The sequence below is a fragment of the Podarcis raffonei genome, chromosome 3 (genome assembly GCF_027172205.1).
Source record: "Podarcis raffonei isolate rPodRaf1 chromosome 3, rPodRaf1.pri, whole genome shotgun sequence".
In the NCBI taxonomy this organism is placed as follows: Eukaryota; Metazoa; Chordata; class Lepidosauria; order Squamata; family Lacertidae; genus Podarcis; species Podarcis raffonei.
Genome location: NC_070604.1, coordinates 92,003,569 through 92,025,670, shown reverse-complemented (window position 1 = coordinate 92,025,670; position 22,102 = coordinate 92,003,569). Strand labels below are relative to the sequence as shown.

At 43.5% G+C, this 22,102-nt stretch overlaps 1 protein-coding gene across 1 annotated transcript in view; it reads left to right on the top strand.

The window, feature by feature from the left end:
* The window catches only part of GALNT14 (polypeptide N-acetylgalactosaminyltransferase 14), a 254,532-nt gene extending 236,807 nt beyond the window's left edge, over positions 1–17,725 (top strand). Inside the window, exons 14-15 of the mRNA XM_053383010.1 lie at positions 14,547–14,666; positions 15,772–17,725. Of these exons, the coding sequence (XP_053238985.1) occupies positions 14,547–14,666; positions 15,772–15,930 (279 nt within the window). The 3' untranslated portion in view covers positions 15,931–17,725. The remainder of the gene's footprint in view (positions 1–14,546; positions 14,667–15,771) is intronic.
* Positions 17,726–22,102: the final 4,377 nt, after the last annotated feature.

Here is a 22,102-nt window from a genome sequence, read left to right as displayed (position 1 = left end):
TTCACTTCTGTCCACGTTTTTTCATAATTGTCTTTAAATAAGTTCACATTCTTAGCTGTCATGTTCACACCCAGATATTTCACTTTTTTAACCACAGCCAACCCCGTCTCATTCTGAAACCTTTCTTTTTCAAACTGTGTTAAATTTTTCTCCAATACCTTAGTCTTTAACTTATTCAATTTAAATCCTGCCAGTTGACCAAACTCTTGAATTATTTCCAAAACTCTTTTCGTGCTAGCTTCTGGCTCTTGCAGTGTAAGTACTAGGTCATCTGCAAATGCTCTCAATTTGTATTGTTTAACTCCGACCTGAATCCCTTTAACCAACTGGTCCCTCCTGATCATATTAAGCAAAACCTCCAGGACCGATATAAAAAGTAAGGGGGAGATAGGGCACCCCTGTCGTGTCCCTTTTTCAATCTTAAACTCTTCTGTTACAACATTATTTACAATTAATTTTGCTTTCTGTTCAGAATATATTGCACCTATACCATTTTCAAACCCTTGGCCTACCCCCATCCCCCGGAGGTTCTTCAGCATAAAACTCCAAGAAATGTTGTCAAAGGCTTTCTCGGCATCCACAAATATCAAAACGGCCTTAGTGTTTATATTCACTTCCAACTTCTCCAAAATGTCAATTATATTCCTTACATTGTCCGACAAATGCCTTTTCGGGAGAAAGCCCGCCTGGTCCCCATGAATCTCCTCCATCAAAACTCTTTTCAGTCTCTTTGCTAAAACATCAGCAAAGATTTTGTAATCCACATTTAGTAAGGAGATGGGTCGGTAGTTCTTAAGTTGGGTCTTTTCAGTCTCTGTCTTTGGTATAAGTGTAATATAGGCCTCTCTCCACGTATCAGGTGCCCTTTTCCCCTTCATGATCTCATTACAGACTTCCTTCAAAGGTTGTGTAAGTCCTTCCTTCAAAACTTTGTAATATTTGGAAGTCAGTCCATCTGGTCCAGGTGATTTGCCCAACGTCATGTTTTGAATGGCATCTTCTATTTCCTGTATTGATATCTCCTGATTCAAAATTGTCTTACTTTCCTGCGAAATCTTTTTCAACCCATTTTTCTCGAGGAATTGTTGTATATCTGTTTCATTCTGCGGCCCTTGTGTATACAATTGTCTAAAGTAGTTCTGAAAGCAATTTCTAATTTCTGCTGGGTTGCATATGTTCTTTCCTTCCACTTCTAAGTTTGTTACCGTGTTGAGTTTTTGTCTCTTCTTTATTTGCCAAGCCAATAACTTACCACATTTATCTGCAGATTCAAAAGACTTCTGTCTCATTTGTTTAATTTTCCATTCTATTTCTTGATTCATCAGTTCCATATATTGTGTTTGGTACAATTTAATTTCTCTTAGAATCTCTTGCGATTTTGGCTTCAATCTTAATTTCCTTTCCCCTTCTTTTATCTTATCCAGAATTTTCTCCTTCCTCTCATTTTGCTTTCTTCTCTTTAATGTATTTTGTTGTATCAAAAACCCTCTCATCACGGCTTTGCTTGCGTCCCATACTATTCTTTTTTCTACTTTAGTCCTTAGATTAATTTCAAAATAATCTTTCAGGGTTTTTTGGGCCTTTTTACAGATCTCCTCGTCTCTAAATAAAGTGTCATTCATTCTCCATCTGAAAGAGCCAGTTGTCGTTTGCTTCATCACCATCTTTACTGCATTATGGTCGGAGAGAGTTTTTGGGCAGATTTCCACTTTTTTTATAATTGACGCCATACTGCTAGTCACCCAGATTTGGTCGATCCGAGTCCATGTCATTTTGGCTTCAGAAAAGAAGGTTCCCTCTCTCTCTAATAGGTGTTTTGTTCTCCAAATGTCAATCAAGTCCATATTGTCAGTCATTTCAAAGAAAGTTTTTGGTAGTCTTCCATCTTTTGTAACTACCTGTCTTTGTGCTTTATCCATATTTGTTGAAACTACTCCATTCATATCTCCCATCATGATTAGTTTATAATCCATATAGTCCATTAAAGTCTCATGCAGCTTCTTAAAAAATTCTGCTTTCCCTTCATTTGGTGCATATATTCCCACTATCAAAAATTTTTCTCCTTGGAATTGAATTTCAATTGCCAAATATCTTCCTTGGTCATCCTTAAAGATTTGTTTCGGTTGCAGATTTTCCTTTACATAGATCACCACTCCTCTTTTTTTTACTCTGTCTGAAGATATAAATTCTTGTCCCAATCTCTTATTTATTAATAATTTTCTGTGTGTTCTTGTCACATGAGTCTCTTGTAGACAAATCAAGTCCAATTGGTCTTTCTTTAAAGCATGAAATATATTTTTCCTTTTTCGGGGGTTGTTTAGACCATTACAGTTCCAGGTTAGAAGTTGCAGAGCCATGATGAGGTTATTTACTCTTTCCTCCTACAGCTCCCAATTTTTGTTCCTCGTTCGTCGGTAGTTCCGTGTCCGTGTCTAATGAAGGATGCCCTTGCCCTGGATGCGTCTCTTTCTGTAGGTCTTCTTCGTGTTCTTCCAAGAACTTGTCTTTATCACTCACTGTCTTTATTCTTCTTTTCTTCCCCTTATATTTAAAAGACAAGCCTTGGGGGAACTCCCACCTGAATGGTATGTAGTTCCTTCTCAACAAAATCACCAGGTCCTTGTAGTGTCCTCTTGCGTCCAAAATATTTTTCGGGATATCCTTAAAAATCTCAATGTGAGAATCTTCAATTCGAAGGGTTGTTTGGTAATGCAGGTTCAATATCTTGTCCCGTTCCTCCTTTGATCTCAGAGTTATTAAACAGTCTCTGGGTCTGTTCTTCTTCTGCCTTGCTCCCAATCTGAATGCACTTTCTATTTTAAATTGTTCTTTATCCAGCTCCTGCTTCCAAAAGTCAGAAAATTCTTTTGTCAAATAGTCCACCAGGTTGTCTTCTTCCTTTTCCGGCACAAGCCTGATCCTTAGGTTCCTCTCCTTGCGTTGCATATCTTGCATTGAGAGTGCCAGTTCATATTCATTGAGTTTCTTAAACAGTGGTGGAAATTTTCCCTCCGCAGCAGTCGCAATTTCTTTAGCTTCCTCAGCTATCTTTCTTGTTGTAGATGATTCTTCCAATAATTTCCCAATTGCTTCTGCGTTTGAATTCACTTTGTTCCCAAGGTCAGTTATACTTTTTGTATTTGAATCAATTTTCCCAGAGATTTCTTCAATTTTTTTATTTGTTTCAGCAACTTGTACTTTAGTTTCTGCACCTTGCTTTTTTAATTCCTCTAAAGAGTCACTTATCTTCTCCAGTACCTTAGCAAAGGATTCTTCTGAAGACATTATTTTCACTTTTGCCTTTGGTATAGCTGTAATTCCCGAGGCTCCTGATACAGAAGCCCTTCTTTGCATGGAAGAGTCAACTTTGTATTGTCTGCCAGATCTCAAGGTTGTTTCTTGTAAATCCTCTTTCTTGTGAAGTTTCTCTTTACCATCTGCCATAACAAAGTCTTTTACTCAAGGTCATTCCCACACTCTGGAGCTGTCAGACAAAAAGTTCTCAGATTTAAAATTCCACTTGTTGCTGAAACAATTTATAAGTCCTCTAGAGGGCGTACAGTCAAATCCTTACTTTCAAATTAGTCTCCCACTCTCCATAAGTCAAGCAAAAGTCCTACTAGTTCTTTCCAATTGTTCTTTCTCTTTCTGAAAAATCCAAGTCAGTAAAATCCTGCAGAATAGCTTTACTGTGCAACAAAGTAAATGTTTCAAGTTGAGAGTAACCAAAGTCAGTTAGTTAAAGATACTTTTTTTACCTTCTTGTATCAACAGTCCTAAGCCGGTTCCTTTTCTCCGGCAGTCCGATCCCAGGTACAGGAGCAGCGGTAAATAACTCAAATTCTTTTAAAAAGGCAGGAAAGCACTTTAAAATCTTCTTCCCTCCCCCTCCTGCCTTCGGGGAGGGAGTTCTTTACTTGGTGGTGGATTTATTAGCTCTCGCAGCTCCCCTTTCAATCGGTTACGGCTGAAATGTCTTTCGCTTTGATCTTTCTGCAGGACGGAAAGCAGACTTCCTTTTTGGTGCTTGTCCGTCTCGGTATCCAATTTCTTCAATTTTAGTGTCAAATTATATTTTAACGGTCAATCCTACTCACGGATAGACGTTCCTTTTAATCCAAATTCACTGGAAGAAGTCAGCGCTCTCCGCTAATGGCGACGCGGCTTCGCTTCGCAGGCTGGGTGAAGACGACTCTCAGCACCGCTCCAACACTCCCTCCGCTGATCCGCAGCCTTTAAAAAGGCTATTTCACAGCGTCGGGGGGGCGCAAAGGTGCCCGCCGAGTCTCCAGTTCACAGGCTATGTGCCTGTGATTTTTTAGGGTCCCCGCTCCGCCGTAGCTGACAGGACCCGAACCCACGAAGCAGATCTCTCCCGGAGCTCCGGGAGAAATCCGCCATTAAGCGCTGGCGCTAACCCGGAAGTCTCCATAGCATTTCCCCCTAGATGCTGCTTTTATGGGTGCAGGGATGTTGTTTTTTTATACTGGAGAACATTCATACAATTAATCGCTTACCTGCATTTTGAAATGATGCATTCTCAGGAGTCACCATGAGTTCCTTCATTTTCCTCCCTATTCTGCATTCATGTGACAAAATGGTCATGCGAAAGGGCCCCCCACAGCGTAAGTCAGCAAGCTGTCATTCTGCCCCCCCAAAAAAACTTCCAATTTGTTCCTAGTATTTTTAAGATGTCCCTTTTTAACACCTCAAGGTTCTTTCATAGGGGCCTTTTTATCACACTAAAAATGTGCAAAAAAATTGCTGTGCGATTGCTCTTCCACCTCAAAATCGGAACTGGTGCCAGTTTTTTGCCAACTTGTCCAAACAGCAGATTTGGGTGACATAGATTGGAAAAAATAGACTCATTGATACTCCCAGTGTCTCTGGTATCGAATTTGCAAGACCGCAGGCCTGCCGCGAGACAAGCCTGATACAAAGCACACTCCTGAACTGAACCAAGCTGAGCCCATCCGTACTCAGAATGCAAGCTACGTTGACACATAATTCTTCTTCAAGGATCAGAGGAAGAAAATGAGAATTACAATTTTCCTCCCATCTTTCAGAACTATTTACTCCTTTCCGTCGCTCAAAAAATGTGCCGAATTGAAATGATATATTTAAGTTCATCCTCTGCATTCATTCAATATTAAATTGCCTATTAAAGTAGAAGCGGCTTAATGAGGCTGACCTCATTTCCCCTCTTCTCAATCACTAAAGGGAAAAATATTCAGTGTCAATCAGTGAGTATTCTCTGAACTAGATTAAGAATTAGGTGCTGTTTGTGACAACAAAAAAAGGTGTTCTCTTCTCTCCATCTTCTGGTTAGCATTTTAAACGCATAAGCGGATAGTTAAATAGAAGGGAGGGAGAGCTGTTATACATTAAAGACCTACCTCAACGCCCCTCAGTAAACACCAGTATGGGCATTGCAACGCTTCTGAAAGCTGCACTGGCTTTGGCTTTGATGTCTCTCCAGGGACAGTAAGTTCCACTATCAGCAGGAAACTGAGAGTGTCTTTTTAATGTGCTCCTCGTTCTGTTGCCAGAGACATGGAGGTATAACATGCTGTGGGAATTCTCAAAGCTCCTTTCCCCTTGTGGATTGTTTGGGGACCTGCTGTTCGCCCCTCCCCACAACTGCTCCATCTATAAGTGGGGAGCCATGGACTCACAGATCATGTATTCTAGATGATAATGCCCAAGATCACTTGCCTTGTTTGTTTATCTACCGTATTTTTCGCTCCATAAGACACACCTAGTTTTTAGAAGAGGAAAACAAGGGGGGGGGGATTCTGAATCAAATGTTGTACCAAACTATTTAATAAACTGCCGGTATATCAGAATAATATTTCAACCATGTAAAGTGAACAGCAGTCAACAGTGGCGTTAAAAACCATCACCCCTGTCATTAACAAATGAAGAGACTTTATCCCCTAGTAAGGGGGGCAGGCAGTGGAAATATATGAGCTTCCCATATTGAGTCCCTTAGATTTAAGGACTGTATGGTTTGGCCCTACACAATTATTTTAATAAAGCCAAGAGAAGTAGGACTTTCTTCCTTTTTGTTCATTGCAGAGAGCTCTGGGGGCTTTCATATGAGGGAGGAATCTGATTCAATTCCCATTTAAAGTCAAACCTACCTAATTCACACCTTCGTACACAACACAAGGACCAAACCACAGCTGCCCTTCAAATTTCACACTTCTGCAAAGGAAGGCACTACTGTCCCGGCAAGACCAGTGGCAGAGGGAGGGTCTTGCGTGGCAGCACGTCGCCTGTGGGGACGTGGGATGTCGCCCAATCAAACGTCCCAAGGGGGTGGCACGTGCGGCCGAGTGCGGGGGCAGAGGGATTACACGGCTCCCGCTGTGCTTGCTTTACACCCGTGTAAGCAGCTCCTGTCCCGCTTTGCTGCTTTAAAGAGAGCCGTGGAGGAGGGACAGACGGGAACCATGGCTCCGCTTCCTTCCCTCCTCCGTGGCTCGCTTTAAAGCAGCAAAGCAGGACAGGAGCCACTTCATAAGAGGCGCAGACATTCCCCCTTACTTTTTAGGAGGGAAAAGGTGCATCTTATGGAGTGAAAGATACAGTATGTACTGATTTGTTCATCCGGTTGTGCTGCCGCAGATGCGCCATTGCTTTTCTTCTCTCTGCGCTCCTCCCAACAGCCATTCCTCCTCTGGTCACTGCTATGGATGGACGACCTCACTGCCTGTCTCCAGACATTGTGGTCATCTGCAAGGGATTCCTACATGGCAGGGTTGATGTTGCTAGGCTTCATGTCAAGTCTGCAGACATCTTTGTAATGCAGAGTTGGTCTGTCAATGGGCCTTGGGCAATAGTGAACCGCCCTGAGAACTCAGGGCATAGGGCATTTAATAATAATAATACTCTCTAATTGTTGTCCTACCACCCTGCCCATTACCTGATATTCAGCTTCTGAATCTGAAGGAGCCACTTAGCCTGACACTGGAGAGACCTGTCAGGAATAAGCATGAACCGATGGTATCAAATAGTATGGGAGACAGCCTTATTAGAAAAGTAACCAATAAACTGAAACTGACATGGGGACAAATAGAAGAAGACGCCTTCACCCCTGTATGGTTCCCCTTTATCACATACACAGCCAAACAAGACAACGACAAGATCTGCCAACAGCTTACAAATCAATCTGGCTAACCTGATCCAAACACACACACACACAACCCACTCACACACAAAAACAAATCTCCCTACAGGCAACCAAAGGCAACCAACTACACCCTGGGTCACTCCCAACCTCTCTCACCACCAAAGAAATAAAACAGAAGAATAGTAAGAGAACCCACACGTGGTGATGACACAAAACCCCACACATACACTAAGTAGAAGAATAGAAGCATTGCCACCCAACCCCACCCCACTCACTATTCCCCCCTCTGTAGAAAACACAACTTGAAAAAGAGACAATGCACGTATTTTTGTAAACTAAGAAATCTTTAATGAAAACATATTTAAAAAATAATAATAACTAGGCACCACATGGGAAGCTGCCTTGTTCTGAGTCAGACCATCGAGGTCAATATTTTCTACCCTGACTGGTAGCCAGTCTTGAACCGGGAACCTTCTGCATGAAAAGCAAGTTCCCTACCAGTGAACTGCAGCCCTTTCCCCACGGCTAGTAGCTGTTGATACAGCAGGCCTCACTGTGATCCTCTATGTATAATTTGCCTTATGCACCTTCGCAAGCCATCTAAACCAATGGCTATCACCCTCTCCTGGCAAGATGGTGCATTGAACAACTTCCAAGTTCTAGTAGTATACGGAACAGAGTAACTTCCCCACACTGTGCATAATTTTGTAAACCTCTGCCATGTTCTTCCTTGACTCATATTCCCTCCCCCCTCCTGCTTTTTAATAAAGGAATAATTGCCTCACTGCAAGTGGTCCACAAACCCCCTCCTTCCACTCCTGGGCAGAAGGACCAGGAGGGCAGGACTCCCCAAATGCAGAGAGCTAAGTTACTCTTCAAAGGGTGTGTGTGGGGATTATTAAACTATTAAGTCCAGAGTCTAAAATTATCTAACTGTACCACTGATCATGGCACCAAGCACGCTGCCTCTGCAATGATGCTGCAAGTCAGACACTTGGCATTATCTGGTCTTGTTTATGTCTCATTTGCTGAAGGGATTGATTGATTTAGCACTTCACTGGATAAATGCATCTGAGGGTAAATAATTGATCGTAATTTTGCCCTGGTTTTGTCTAATGAAGATGTCACCGTTTGGCTGGTGCATTGGCTTTCTGTTAGAAACAGAGCATCAGTTGATATTAAACTTTGCAGTAACCTTCTTGGAATGGATTTCTGACTCTGGGATTCATTTAATAAACCCATTAATCATTAGCTGTTCCAAGAAACCTGACAAGCTTTAGAAAAGAAATCAGAAGCCTCTTAGGCCTGGATACACTTGAGCACATCGTCAACAGCAGCAGTACAGAAATGACTCCGTATTCAGAGAGAAGCTGTCAGTCTCCTGTAGGAACAGAGAAACAGACAGAAGGATGGCAATCTCCCCCCCCTTCCTGTTGTGCCCCACTGTCTGCCTCTCAAAATATCAATCACTGAGTGAATCACCAACATCCTGGTTAGTTAATGCATTATTTTTGTCCTGATCTTGTTGAAAAATTCAGCCAGATGCTCTGATCTGTCAGCTCTCTCCCCAGAGGTTTCGCAGAACTTTGTCATAGTGAGCATCTCGACCAAGACAAAAACAATTGTTTCAGCCTCCTCTAGTGCACCTACGGCAAAGTGCTAAGATTTATTGTCCACCCTGGGGACAAAGCTGGTCAAATCCACTCAAGGTGCTGCAAGAGCCCACAGTATTCTTTAAAGCCCCTTGAGAATGATAAAGATTGCCCCTTCCAAGATGCTCTCTTCCTACTTTACTGACTGGGAGGGGCTAACATTCTGTCCCTTAATTTATCTAATCTACTACTGGCTGAAGTACATTAGATTAAGGTAGTCATACATTACAAGCCTGTGCTTCTCACTTTGAGAATTCTTATGGAGTCTTGTCTCTAATATGATTGTTAGGGGAGGGGTAGTTCCTCTGGTAGGGGACACATTGTGCTCCTTCTGCAGTAGTTTGTACATCTTTTGTGCCCACCCTGCACACAGCTCTCACTTGTGGTTACTAGAAGCTGTCAGCATGCAGCAGCGACACACACTGGGAGCAGCTTTGACCGGCCAGCTCCACCAGGTGAGGGTAGCCAATGGGTGAGTTAGGGACTTCCCCTGCAAGCAAAGATGCTCCAGTGGATTGATTGGACAAGACCAATAGTGATCCAATGGTCAAGAAGATGGTTTTTGCACGTGCTGAAGAGGGAAATGAGGAGCGTATGGGGTTTGTCAAACTGGAAAGGTAGCCGATCTAGGGAAGGAAAACTGATCCTAAACTTCTACTGCTTTGTGGAACATCTTTGTGAGAAGAAAAGGCTAAGGAGTAAACCCTACACAAATCTGGAGTGGAGTCCCTAAGGCAGTTGGGTGGTGCCTCGTACGCTGTAAAGGTGGTGTCTCCCCTTCGCAGTAACACTCCGGCACAGTCAGCTTGGTATTTACAGTGTTTATTACATATGTACAAGAAACAGCTACAGTTCAGAATTACACGTCCGAACCCGTTGAGTCAGATTCGGAGAGTGGCTTCCTTCGATTCCCGCACAAACAAAGTAGGCGTGGGAATCGCGCGTCTTTGATTCTTATGTTTCATTTCCCTCCTTGTCTGTGCTGATGTGAAAGCCCCCTCCCTTCCCGAGCCTCTGGGCGGTTGAAGGGCTCTGCAGCATCCCTGAGCCCTTCCTTCTCCTGGCTAATCTCCGCCCTCTCTTCCGCTTCTTCTGTCTCTGGGCAGTTGAAGGGCTCCACAGCATCCCCAAGCCCCTGCTCCACCTCTTCTGTCACTTGCTCCTCCGGATTCCATCAACTCCTGCAGCCAAGCTGGTGCCAAACATATTGCTCTGGTTTCCTTTGGACCACATCAGAGAGGCCAAGAGAGGGTTCTTGTCATCTGAGCAACTCAGGATGTCCATACACACTGCTCAGGATTGTGCCCTGGGCAGTGCTATTTCTCTAGAAAAAGAGGTGGCGGAACTGACCATGAACACCTCCCTCGTTCTCTTAGAATGGCAATGGTGCCCACCTGAGAGGTGCCAGAACCGAGTTCCAGTGAGTTCCAGCTGGAAAAAAAGCCCTGGCCCTGGGGATATCACTTCGATGCTGCTGACGCAGCGGTTTGACTTCACCCCCGGAGGTGCACTCCATTGTCTCTCAAGACATGTTAGTTTACTCCAGTTCCCATCAGCCGCAGCCAACATCACCCATGGTCTGGGATGAGGAGAGTTGCAACCCAGCAGCAGCTGTGGGGCACCATACTGGCTACCCCTTTTCTACTAGGTCCACTGAGGCTTTGATTCCTTGACCAGGAAACTAGCAGTGCTTTTCTTGGGGGATGGAGTCCAACACATTTGCTTTAAATTCTGGAGGCTGGAGATTGGGCCACCCTTAGAAGATGGCACTCATGATGATGGCCATATCTCAACAAGAAACTCCCCGCAACATTGCAGCTCCTCTGGATGCATCTGCACTTTCCCACTCTCAAATTCAGGTTCTCTCTCTCATATTCTATGAGGCTATGTTGATACGAGGGCAAATTATGCAAACAGAAATGGTTCCCACTAAACTCTGGGTCAGACTAGATGGAATGCAAGATGCTTAAAGGCATCCCATTACCTGTCCCATATAAACAGATGGATGTCGCTGACTCCTATGGGGAAAACTTAAATGTGGTTCTTAAATCCTTAGCTATAATATGGACTAAACCTGAACCCAACCCTTGCCATTGGATGATCCAGTCTCCACAGATGGAGCCCTTGCAGAGTGCAGATGTATTCAATACATCTTTGTGAAAACAGGAGAATTTTGCATTTATAATATTTATATTTTTAGCCCATCCTATGCAAATACATACCAACTATCCCCAGCCCTGGGTTTTTAAAAATGCTTTGTTGAACTAAGGTGCTTGAGAAAAATCTAACACCGATTGAGAAGGAGAGGTTTCAGAAAGAGACAGGCTTAACATTGGTTAAGAAAGTAAAATATCTAGGGATTTTCTTGACTGCTAAAAATTTGAATTTATTTAAAGATAACTATGAGAAATGTTGGTTAGAAGTAAAAAAAGGTTTAGAAATATGGTCGAATTTGAAGCTTTCCTTGTTGGGTAGAATTGCAGTTATAAAGATGAATGTATTGCCAAAAATGTTATTTTTGTTTCAAGCATTGCAAATTGTGGACAAGAAGGACTGTTTCAAGAAGTGGCAGAGAGATATTTCTAAATTTGTCTGGCAGGGCAAGAAGCCCAGAATAAAATTTAAGATATTAACTGATGCAAAGGAAAGGGGTGGATTTGCCCTGCCAGACTTCAAACTCTACTATGAATCAGCAGCATTCTGCTGGTTGAAAGACTGGCTGCTTCTTGAGAATACAGACATTTTGGATTTAGAAGGTTTTAACAATGTTTTTGGGTGGCATGCATATTTGTGGTACGACAAGGTTAAAGCACATAAAGCATTTAAAAACCATATTGTCAGGAAAGCATTGTTTAATGTTTGGATTAGATATAAGGATTTATTGGAAAATAAAACCCCAAGGTGGCTGTCACCAATGGAGGCTAAGGCTCAGAAAAAACTTAACATGGAGGCCAAATGGCCAAAATATTGGGAAATTTTGGAGCAAGAAGGGGACAGATTGAAATTACAGAGTTTTGAGAAATTAAAAGATAAAGTGTGAGACTGGCTACATTACTATCAGATAATGGAAGCTTACAATTTGGATAAGAAAGTTGGCTTCCAGGTGGAAAAATCTAAATTGGAAACAGAACTGTTAGAACCCAAAACCAAGACTTTGTCAAAAATGTATAATTTGCTGTTGAAATGGAATACTCAGGATGAGACGGTTAAATCTGTTATGATTAAATGGGCACAAGACGTTGGACATAATATTATGTTTGCTGACTGGGAACAGTTATGGACCACAGGTATGAAGTTTACGGCATGTAATGCCTTAAGAGAGAATATTATGAAAATGATATACAGGTGGTACATGACCCCAGTCAAGCTTGAAAAATCTATCATTTGCCCGATAATAAATGTTGGAAATGTAAGGAAACAGAAGGTACATTCTTTCACCTTTGGTGGACGTGCCCTAGGATTAAGGCATTCTGGGAAATGATATATAATGAATTGAAAAAGGTATTTAAATATACCTTCTTGAAGAAACCAGAGGCCTTTCTCTTGGGCATGGTCGGCCAGTTGGTGTCAAAAAAGGATAGAACTTTATTTATGTATGCTACAACAGCAGCAAGAATACTTATTGCAAAGTACTGGAAGACGCAAGATTTACCCACTCTGGAAGAATGGCAGATGAAGATGATTGACTGCATGGGATTGGCAGAAATGACTGGCAGAATCCGTGACCAGGGAGAAGAGCCGGCGGAAGAAGATTGGAAGAAATTTAAGGACTATTTACAGAAATATTGTAAAATTAAAGAATGTTGAATGATGTTGGATTGAAATTAAGGGGTTTCCAGCTGTAATGATTTGAGATAAGGATTTGCTGAGTAAATAATTGGAATTGGAATACCAGAAGGGGAGGTATGAGGAGGTCAGGGAAATATGTCATTGAAAATTAAGTATTGAGAACTGTATGTGTTTTTTTTTCTTTTTTCTTTTTTCTTTTTGTTTGTATAAAATTGGAAACTTAATAAATATCTTTATAAAAAAAGAAAAGAAAAACCCCATAGGAACAACTGCCTCATAATGTCTTCCCCTGGGCTTTAATTGGAGCATGAGCACCTGGGAAGGCTGCAGACCACATGCCATCAGCGAGATGATTTGCAGCATGAAAGGACACTTGTGGGCACCCCTCAGCCACTTCAAAAGCAAGGTAAAGACGACAACAACACACAAAAACCCCTGCACCCCAGCCATGATAATTTCTCTGGATTTTTCTCTCCCCAGTGATATTTTCCAAAATGCAGTTTACCTTCTCATTAATTGATGGAGATTTGGCCGAGAAAGACAGAAGCAAGCAGTGAAGCAGCAAAGGCAGTTGCACCTTGTCAAGAGACAAGGCAGAATGTGTTGAAAGGCTGTCCGTGGTGCAAAAGGCTATTGAGAAAATGTAGTGAGGGCTGTGTGAGGAGGGTGCTGGCTTCAAACAGTGACTCACTTCATATGCTACCCATTTCCCCCCTCAAAAAAAAAAAGAAGAAGAAGAAGAAGAAGAAAAGAAAGAAGCTACATTAACGCTGTTGGAGACCGGGGACAATTTTTCAAGGCTTTAACATCATTCAAGGTGACACCTGTCACTGCTCCTCAGCATCATAATGAATTCAAGAAATAAATTTAAAGTATCATCTTTGGCTGACTTTTGCACGGCTGCCTTCGGATGGCGACGCAGCCTCCCCCTCCCCTGCCATTTAATCAGATGGAAACCAGATGGCGGCCCCAGATAAAAATATGGAAATGTTAAAGGAAAGGGGGGGGAGCAGACGCCTGCACTATGCCCTTGTTTCACCCTTCCTCTGTTTCTTCCACTGTTGTCTTGAGAGATACAAGGTAGAAACCTGTTTGTTACCACAATTCATCCTGGGCTCCAGAAACAAAACAAACTAGCCCATTTCACGTTTCCTATGGCTGGTTCACACAACCAGTTCTGGAGTTTGTTTGTTTGTTTGTTTGTTTTAAAAAGTGTTTGGGACAAGAAGATGGAATATCTGCCTGAATTTATTGTACAGAAATGAAGTCAATATTAAGTGCTTGGCCTTGCACACAGATCCCAAGTCATTGTGCCACTGTTTCACAAGTGATTACAGTGGTGTAGCAAATAACCCCTAATGACAACTCCCAATGGCTTCCTGTAGTTACTAAATAGCACCAGAGATAGAATAGTCCCCTCCGGCACCCCATAACATAGCTGACAGGAGGCCAAAAGCCAGTGTCCCAATACAGTACTAATCTCTAGACCCAATCCTACAGGTAGGATTGGAACCACTGGAATACAGCGCCCCAAGTTCCTTATTCCCCAGAGCCAGTCAAGGAGGATACCATGGTGAATGATTTCAAACGCTAATGAGAGATCAAGAAGCAGGAGCAAGACAGCACTACATCTGTCCCACAAAGGTCATCCATCAGGGTAACCAAGGCTGACTCAGTTACGTGGGGGAACAATAGCCAGAGTTGTGTGAGAGAGCTGGAAGCTGGAGATGGAGACATGCCTTGCTCTGTGCTGGATCGAAATCTTTTGGGGTGTTAATGCTGTGAGGCCCTCCATCCTATGCTCAGGTTGCATATATGTGTAAATAAAACCATATATCCTCAAGACACCGCAGTCTCCGCTGACATTCATTCCAAGGAAACTGAACCCTGGGCAAAGCGTTTGGGACCCCTGGAGAGTCTCACCACTCAGAGAATGGGGTAGCATGTAACAGTTTTCTCCTTTGTTTCAGGAATGGACATATACATACAACCAGCAAGTCCGCTTCCAGAAGCTCTGCTTATCAATACAAACCCTCTTTCCAGGTTCACAGGTGGTACTCTTACCTTGCAAAGAAGGGGATGGCAAGCAGGTGAGGCCATTTCCCCCTCAAAAAGACTGAAAGCTTTCTCTCTTCCAGTGTACTTTACTAGCAGTGATATGAAGTGTTTTTCTCACATCATCCTACCAAAGTATCCTGTATAGGAAAGTCAGCCACCCAAAATAATCCATTCACCATATTGTCTAGACAACCTAACTGTGGCAAAGGAACACAATGCCTGTGAAAGGAACACATGGTGATTGAGACCTGCTCACCGGGAAATTATCAGAAATCATTTGGTCTTGCTTGTTAGTCTTGAGTCTTGGAGCAAATGAATTGGTGAGACCATCCAAAACCAAATCGAGGGGCCAAATATTGGCCATATAGACATGTTGAGATATGAACTGGATGTGCGGAATCAAGGAGCAATTGATATACCTTTATAAAATTACGCATGGCATGGAGAACGTAGATAGAGAAAAGTCTTTCTGCCTCTCTCATACCACTAGAACTCATTGACACACAATGAAGTTGAATGTTGGAAGAGTCAGGACTGATAAAATAAACTTTGGATCTCCCTCAGGAAGCAGTGATGGCCACAAACTTGGATAGCTTTAAAAAGGGATTAGACAAGTTCATGGAGATTAGGCTGTCAGTGACAACTAGCCATGTTGGTTATGCTCTGCCACCAGAGTCAGAAATAGTATGCTTCTAAATACCAGTATTTGGAAACCACAGGAGGGAGTATTCAGAGTAGACCCTGGGAAATTGATGAGCATAACTAAGTTATGTCCATTACTTTCAATAGGTCTAACCTAACTTAGGTATAACCTAGCTGAATATCAGTCATATAGCTGATGCACTACAGTTGTGGAAACCAAAAATAGATAGAGGGAGTGCTAGCCATTATTATTATTACTTCACAGACCATAGATAAGTGTTTTTCCAATCTTGGGTTCCCAGATGTTGTTTGACTACAGCCCCCATAGCCCCTACCTATTGACTAAAGTAGCTGGGGATGATGGGAGCTGTAGTCCAACAGCATCTGTGAACCCAGCTTTGAGGAACATTGCCATAGATCTTAACTACTGTAGCTCAGTGGGGGCAAGGCATACTGAATTTAATCTCTTTGCCTTTCTCCTTTCTCTTCCAAAAGCGATGGAACAAAGTTGGTTCTCACATTGAGCACATGGCCACACGTTACTGCCTGGACACCGAAATGGTGGGGGACACCAACGAGAACATGAGGGAGGTCGTCATTAACCCTTGTGAGAGCACGGCAATGAGCCAGCGATGGGAGATGGTGATGTCCTGACCACGTCTGCTGACAACGCTAGCAAGCTCAGCCAAGAGGACCTTTGTTGAGAACAGCCAAGGCTGCTGTCCAAGCTTGGGGGTGGGGTGGGGCTTGCCTTCTAGCGTGGGGCAAAAGCCAAAGAATAAGGACATACAGCTGTGCCTAGGTTGAAGAAAGCACACAAGTGCTGGCTCTGAGAGCCATAGCAGATATTCAAGCCAGGTGGGACTACACATCCATACAGATAAGAACACAACTGCTTAATCTGGAAACATTGTTCAATGACCCTCATCTGTTAGTTGTAGCAGAAGTCGCTCCTCTCATTTTTGAGAAGGGAACCTGCTGAAATCAGTAAATGCGGTAATTTATTGTCCTCATTGATAAGGTGGTGGGAAAGCCTTGGGAAATAATAAGTGGGAGTGCAGCTTCTAGCAGCTGAAGGGCAGGGAGGAGGAAAACCAGGCCTATGGGAGCAGAGAAATGGATATGCTGGGATACAGCAGAAAAGGCTAACTAATCTTGCACTTTTGATTGATGTAACTGAGCACAACTTTGGAAGCGTGCTGGAGTAAGCTATATTGCACATTATAATTTGTATTTGATTCATGCACTTGTTGTGTGCTAGATACTGTATATGCCTGGAATGAGAAAATGTGTGTGTGTGTGTGTAGGGGTGTTGGGGAGTGAGAGAGAGAGAGAGAGAGAGAGAGAGAGAGAGAGAGAGAGAGAGAGATGGATGATATCTGGGAGCTGAGGTCAAATCTAATATGTGTGTAGAAGAGAGGAACTGTTTACACTACTCTGTCGCTGCACAAGGCTTACTCGAGGGTTTGGGTAGACCAAGAAACCACCAGTTTCTCCCTTCACTGGCAATGGCTGGAGAGAGACATGGTGCATTCTTACTTTGCACAGGGTCTCACATGCAGCATGTAACTGGTTCCCCGTATTTACACACTCGTGGGAGAGCACAATCCTTGACTGCACATGGGACAGGATGAGGCATAAAAGAGATGCTCTCTTCCTCCAATCTTCCCATTTGCTCCATATGCATTTAGTGGTTCTCGTTGACTGCTTCTGAGCTTTGGAAAGTGGCCTGCTTTGCCAAGCTATAGCACTGGCTGTTCTGCTTTCCTGTTGAATTCCACATCATGCAACAACTATGCCACTGAGACCAAACACTTGTGGTGACGATGGCTGTTTCTCAGAGCCTTGAGGAGGACAAGAGAAATCTAGCATTACCTATGGGCACAGTATGTGATATTGTATCGCCCCACTGTGGTCTCTATTCTTTTGTTGAAAATCAACCAAGCCCTGCAAAAGTGTTGGTCTAGAGACCATGCTGGGGCCAAAATGGTTGGGGGAATTTACTATAGTTCACCCATGCACAAGCCATGATAGCCACAGATTCTAGAGTGACTGGACTGGAGTATGGGTTTGAACAGTCTGGATTAGGTGAGCAACACTCCAAGTCCTTATTGAAATGCAGAGTTGGACCTCTGGGACAACAAACCTGTATTCACAGACCAGTTATGAACTGGATTCTCATCACTACTGGCAATGCTAGCATCATCATGCCACCTTCGACTCTGAACAGTAGGATCCATCTTATATGCGTATAGTGAGAGACTTGAGTCATGCTTCTGTATGAGAGGGCTGTTTAACGCTGTACTTTTTCCCATCTCAGGGGGTTTTGGATGAGCCTAAAATCACCTACTGGTCCTCTGTAATTGTAATTTGTCTCTCCACTGTTTAAAAACCTTGGAATAGGGGAAATTTTCACATGCATCATAAAAGTAATATTTTGCTATTTGAAGACCAACGTCTCGTGTTTTTTCTCTTAGGAAAATGCAATAGCTCATGCAGGTGTCTTGCACTGGTAAAAGGGATCCACCTTAAGGAAATCCACCTCCTCCTGCCGCCGCTCTGGAGTGGGCAGCGTCACCGGGGATGTCACAGCGTCACAGCGTCACCGAGTGTGCAACTCTTCTTCAGATACTTTTCTGCAACTTCACTTATAATGAGCAGCCTTGCCATCCTCTAGCACTGTTCTGTGCCCCCTCCCCCAAATCTCAGAAATGGTGGTGCGAAACAGCTTTTTGGAACACCACGAAGATGCTTTAGATGCTGGCTGTTTTACTTTATTTAAGAGTAGCAATTTTTCGCACAAAAACAGCTAGTTAAACATGACCAGCAGGTGTTATGTTTACGACATACATATTATGTAAATCACACACATCTAAATATTCATGTTAGCGCTGGCCTTCTGGCTTCAAATATATTTCTGACAGGATCCTTAGTACAGTTCAGGCTCCTGAAACAAGCCATCCACAAACTTTAACGGAAGGGTAAAGGCTAATGCTACCTTTAAAGAGAGCTTGGGTAGATAAATTACTTTAATGATATAGGCTTCAGACGTAATGCAGTTTTGCTGAAGGGAAATGCGCTTGGAATTATGGACCCGAAGCATATGTGAACAAATGAGGGGGATAGTAGAAGGGGGAAAAACACAACGCAATTCATATGTTGCAATGTCTCACTATATATATACAAGACTTCAGAACTGAAATAGACTTTACAGAATTATTTATGCAGACATTCTTCACTATTTCTAAGGCTCAAGGTGAATTACAATTACATTTTCAAAAAATCAATCAGTTTAAATTAAATAACATTGTATTTATCATCTGAATCTTCTGCCCATCCTCTAAGGACCTCAAGGAAATGGCAATGGGCTTATTCATCCATCCATCCATCCATCTATCTCCTCACCCCAGGAGTGGGGATCCTTTCACTGCCAAGGACCACATTCTGTTATAGACACCCAGGGACCACAGGCCTGTGGTGGGCATGGCCAGAGGCAAAACTGGGTGGAACAACAAGTGTAGATTCTACAATGTACACTCACACATCCCTATCTTTCTGTGATGGCTTGGGATTCGGACTCGGATGCTGAACCTGAGGGATCCCAGCCTGCACAGGTTTCCCCGCCTCCAGAACCAGCTGAGCCGGGGCTGGGGCATGAGCTTGTGCTGGATCCTCAGGTGCAGGCTCCAGCTGAGTCTGCTCTGGCTCCTGAGGTGATGGAGGACCCATTGCCTGCAGGTGCTCCACTCTCAGCCGTGTCAGAGGAAGCTGAGGTTGCCTCTGGGTCCAGTAACCCTCCTCCAGTCTCTCCTGAGCTGCAGAGGCTCAGGGCAGAGAGGCGGAGGGAACTAAGTTCCTGCAGGAGGAGTGCTCACCTCCAGGCCAGGAGAGGCGAGTCACCAGAGGATAGGGGATGACCTATGCCTTGGGGCAGATAAAAGCTGGCCAGCCCCAGTCCTAAGTTGTGGGAGCAACATTGTTGGTTGCTAGTTCGTGCCTGAACCCTGTCCTGCTTTCTTGCCTGAGCTCCTGACCCGCCCTGGCTCCCTGCTTGCAAGCCTGTTCCTGACTTCACCCGACACCCTGCCCTGCACCCAGCTTCAGCTACTACAGACTACCTCCTTGTTGCACCTTTGACCACGGACCAGACTTGGACCTCACCTCTCGGGTAACCCATGGGACCAGCACACTTTCCTTCATCTAGACAATCAAGAAGAAGTACCACAGTTCAAGGGCACATTCCAGTCTGTCAAAAGGACTCAGGGGAGGTGGGCTGGGGAGAGTCCAGACAGATAGGTAGAGAGGCCTTGAAGTCTACAATTGGCCCCTGGCCTTGAGGTTTCCCACCCCTGCCTTACAACACCCCTGGGTGGTCAGGTAAGCTGAAAGAGACCAGCTGAAGGTCTCTCAGGGAGATTCGGGGCAGGGGGTGAGTGCATGGGAAAGGTTGAACATGAGATAATTTGACTCCCTGATGCGAATCACCCTCCAGGTATGTCAGCCTCCAGGTCCCTTCCATCCCAGCCAGCACATATAACAGAGATGAGGGGAAGGAAGAGAACCATATTTCTTTTGAACGGCCTTTGTTTCACGCAAATTCAAGAGGATATTGACACACTCTGGGTGGAAAGGAAATACTGAGGCATGGAACCATTAGCATTATGTGACATATCATAGGTTGAAACATGAATAGCTTCTGAACAGAAACTTACATTTCCTTTAAACATCCCTGTGGTGGCCATCACCAGAGAAAAACAAGCTACTTAGTCAGGATAATATCCGTTTGGGAGCCTGCACTAAGAATGGCCAGCATGATTTGTGGCTGTTTATTATATACACGCAAAGCGAAACCTTGATCCGAACGCCTGCTTTATGCATTCCTTCTATGCGGAGGCCGTACATCCCAACCACTTACCACATTTGCAATGGATCTTTAGCTTGAAAGATCAAAGCCATTGTAACCCAAAATTGATTTTCCTCTACAAGAGTCGTCTGAAGCAAAAACCAATTTGGCTTGTATAAAGTGCATTCAGCGCAAGGAGATATACCTGGTATCACCTTTGAAGCTGTTTTTTTGCCCTACCATGAATAACAAGTGGCACAATAAGGGGGAAATTCTTACAGCCGATCTGATCTCTACCCATCCATGAGATAACACTGAAACTCGATGAGCTTATTTGCTCCAGTTCAAGACTTAGGTGTCGTATTTCATAATCTTGTTACATAGCCAAGTGGTGTAACCCAGGGTTGTGCTGAGTGAAGAATCTCATCCTCAGACTGTGTTTAAAATCAGTCTCATAACTAATATCCATTGGTAAACTTCTCCTTTATGAATTAGCCCGGATCCTTCTGACGGTCTCATATTAATAGCCACTATGAAATCCTGCAGCCATAAATTCCATGGGCTGCATAACTGTTTTGTGATGAACAACTGTCTTCAAAGTGCTGGATTCACTGCCATTCACTTCACCAGATGACTCCGAGTTCTCAAGTTTGGACTTGTAACATACCCAGAGGTTCCCTTGAATGATTGTACACCTCGGATCATGAAAAGGCAGGAGAAAAATACTCTGTTCCCAGAAAAGATGTTATTTCTGGTGTATTGGGTGTACCAGACAATGGATTTTAATGAGCAGCATGTAGAACATGACTTTTATAGCCAACTTGAGCTGGGGGGGTGTGCATTTAAACCTGACAACCAATCTCTTGCAAGCAGCTAGAGCTATAATTAGATTTTAAGATAATTAGATTCCCCCCCCCCACTCCCAACAGTCAGTAACAAAGAAAGCAGGGAATTAGAGGACTATAGTTTTAGCAGCTTTGGATAAGGACAATTTCTGACATAACTGGTAAATATCAGTCACTTTGAGAGGTGAGAAGTTCCATGGGTAACTGGGAGCTTATGCCAAGAGGGGTAAGGAATGCCCCACCAGCACAAAGATTCATGACTAGAGCAAGACAGACAGTTTGGTGTAGTGGTTAGTGTATTGGACTAAAACATGGCAAACCACTTTCAAATCCTCACTTAGCCTGCTATAGTGAGATGCATGACATTTCTATTAAGATCATAGTGTTTTGCCTAAATTTGCATCTTTATCTATAAATTAGCATGTGGATGTTTTATGCAAATGTGCATCCTTTTGGGATGGCCCACTTCCTCTTTTTGGGTGATGCATACGTGGCCACCATAACGCAGGTTGACATGACCCAGTTGAGGAAGGAGAGTGTTGGCTGTGTTGGCTGGAAGCAAAAGGTTTACTTGGATCTTCCTACTGGGTCCCTTGGGGGCAAGAGTGAACAGGAAAGTAAGGAAAACATTTGTGGGAAGGGGCATAGCTCAGTGGCAGACGGCCTGCTTTGCAGTTTCAATCCTCAGCATGTCCAGGGCTGGCTGGGATAGTCTCTGTACCTGAAATCCTGGAGATCTACTGCCAGCCAATGTAGGTACTACTGAGTTAGATGGACCCAATGGTTTGACCCAGCATGAAGAAGCTCCCGCTGTCCTTATTTGCCTCTGAAAACAGTTTTGTGGTCCTCCCAATAATACAGCACCGCATTCCTTCCCATGTGAGCCACCAGTTAACTAATAAGGAGAGTCATAACTAAATAAATAAAGTGGCCAATATTTTCTGATGGTTTTGGAAATAAACACACCAGCAGGAGGGAAGCTGGCTTTGGATGCCTAATTCATGTTGTCTTTATAATCCTAGCTATAGTTTCAGCAGTGCTAGAAGATGAATTACCCACTCTAACCAACACACCGATCAACATGGGGTTTATTAGAACCAAGCTATCATTTAACAATGTCAGGAGCGTATTTATTATT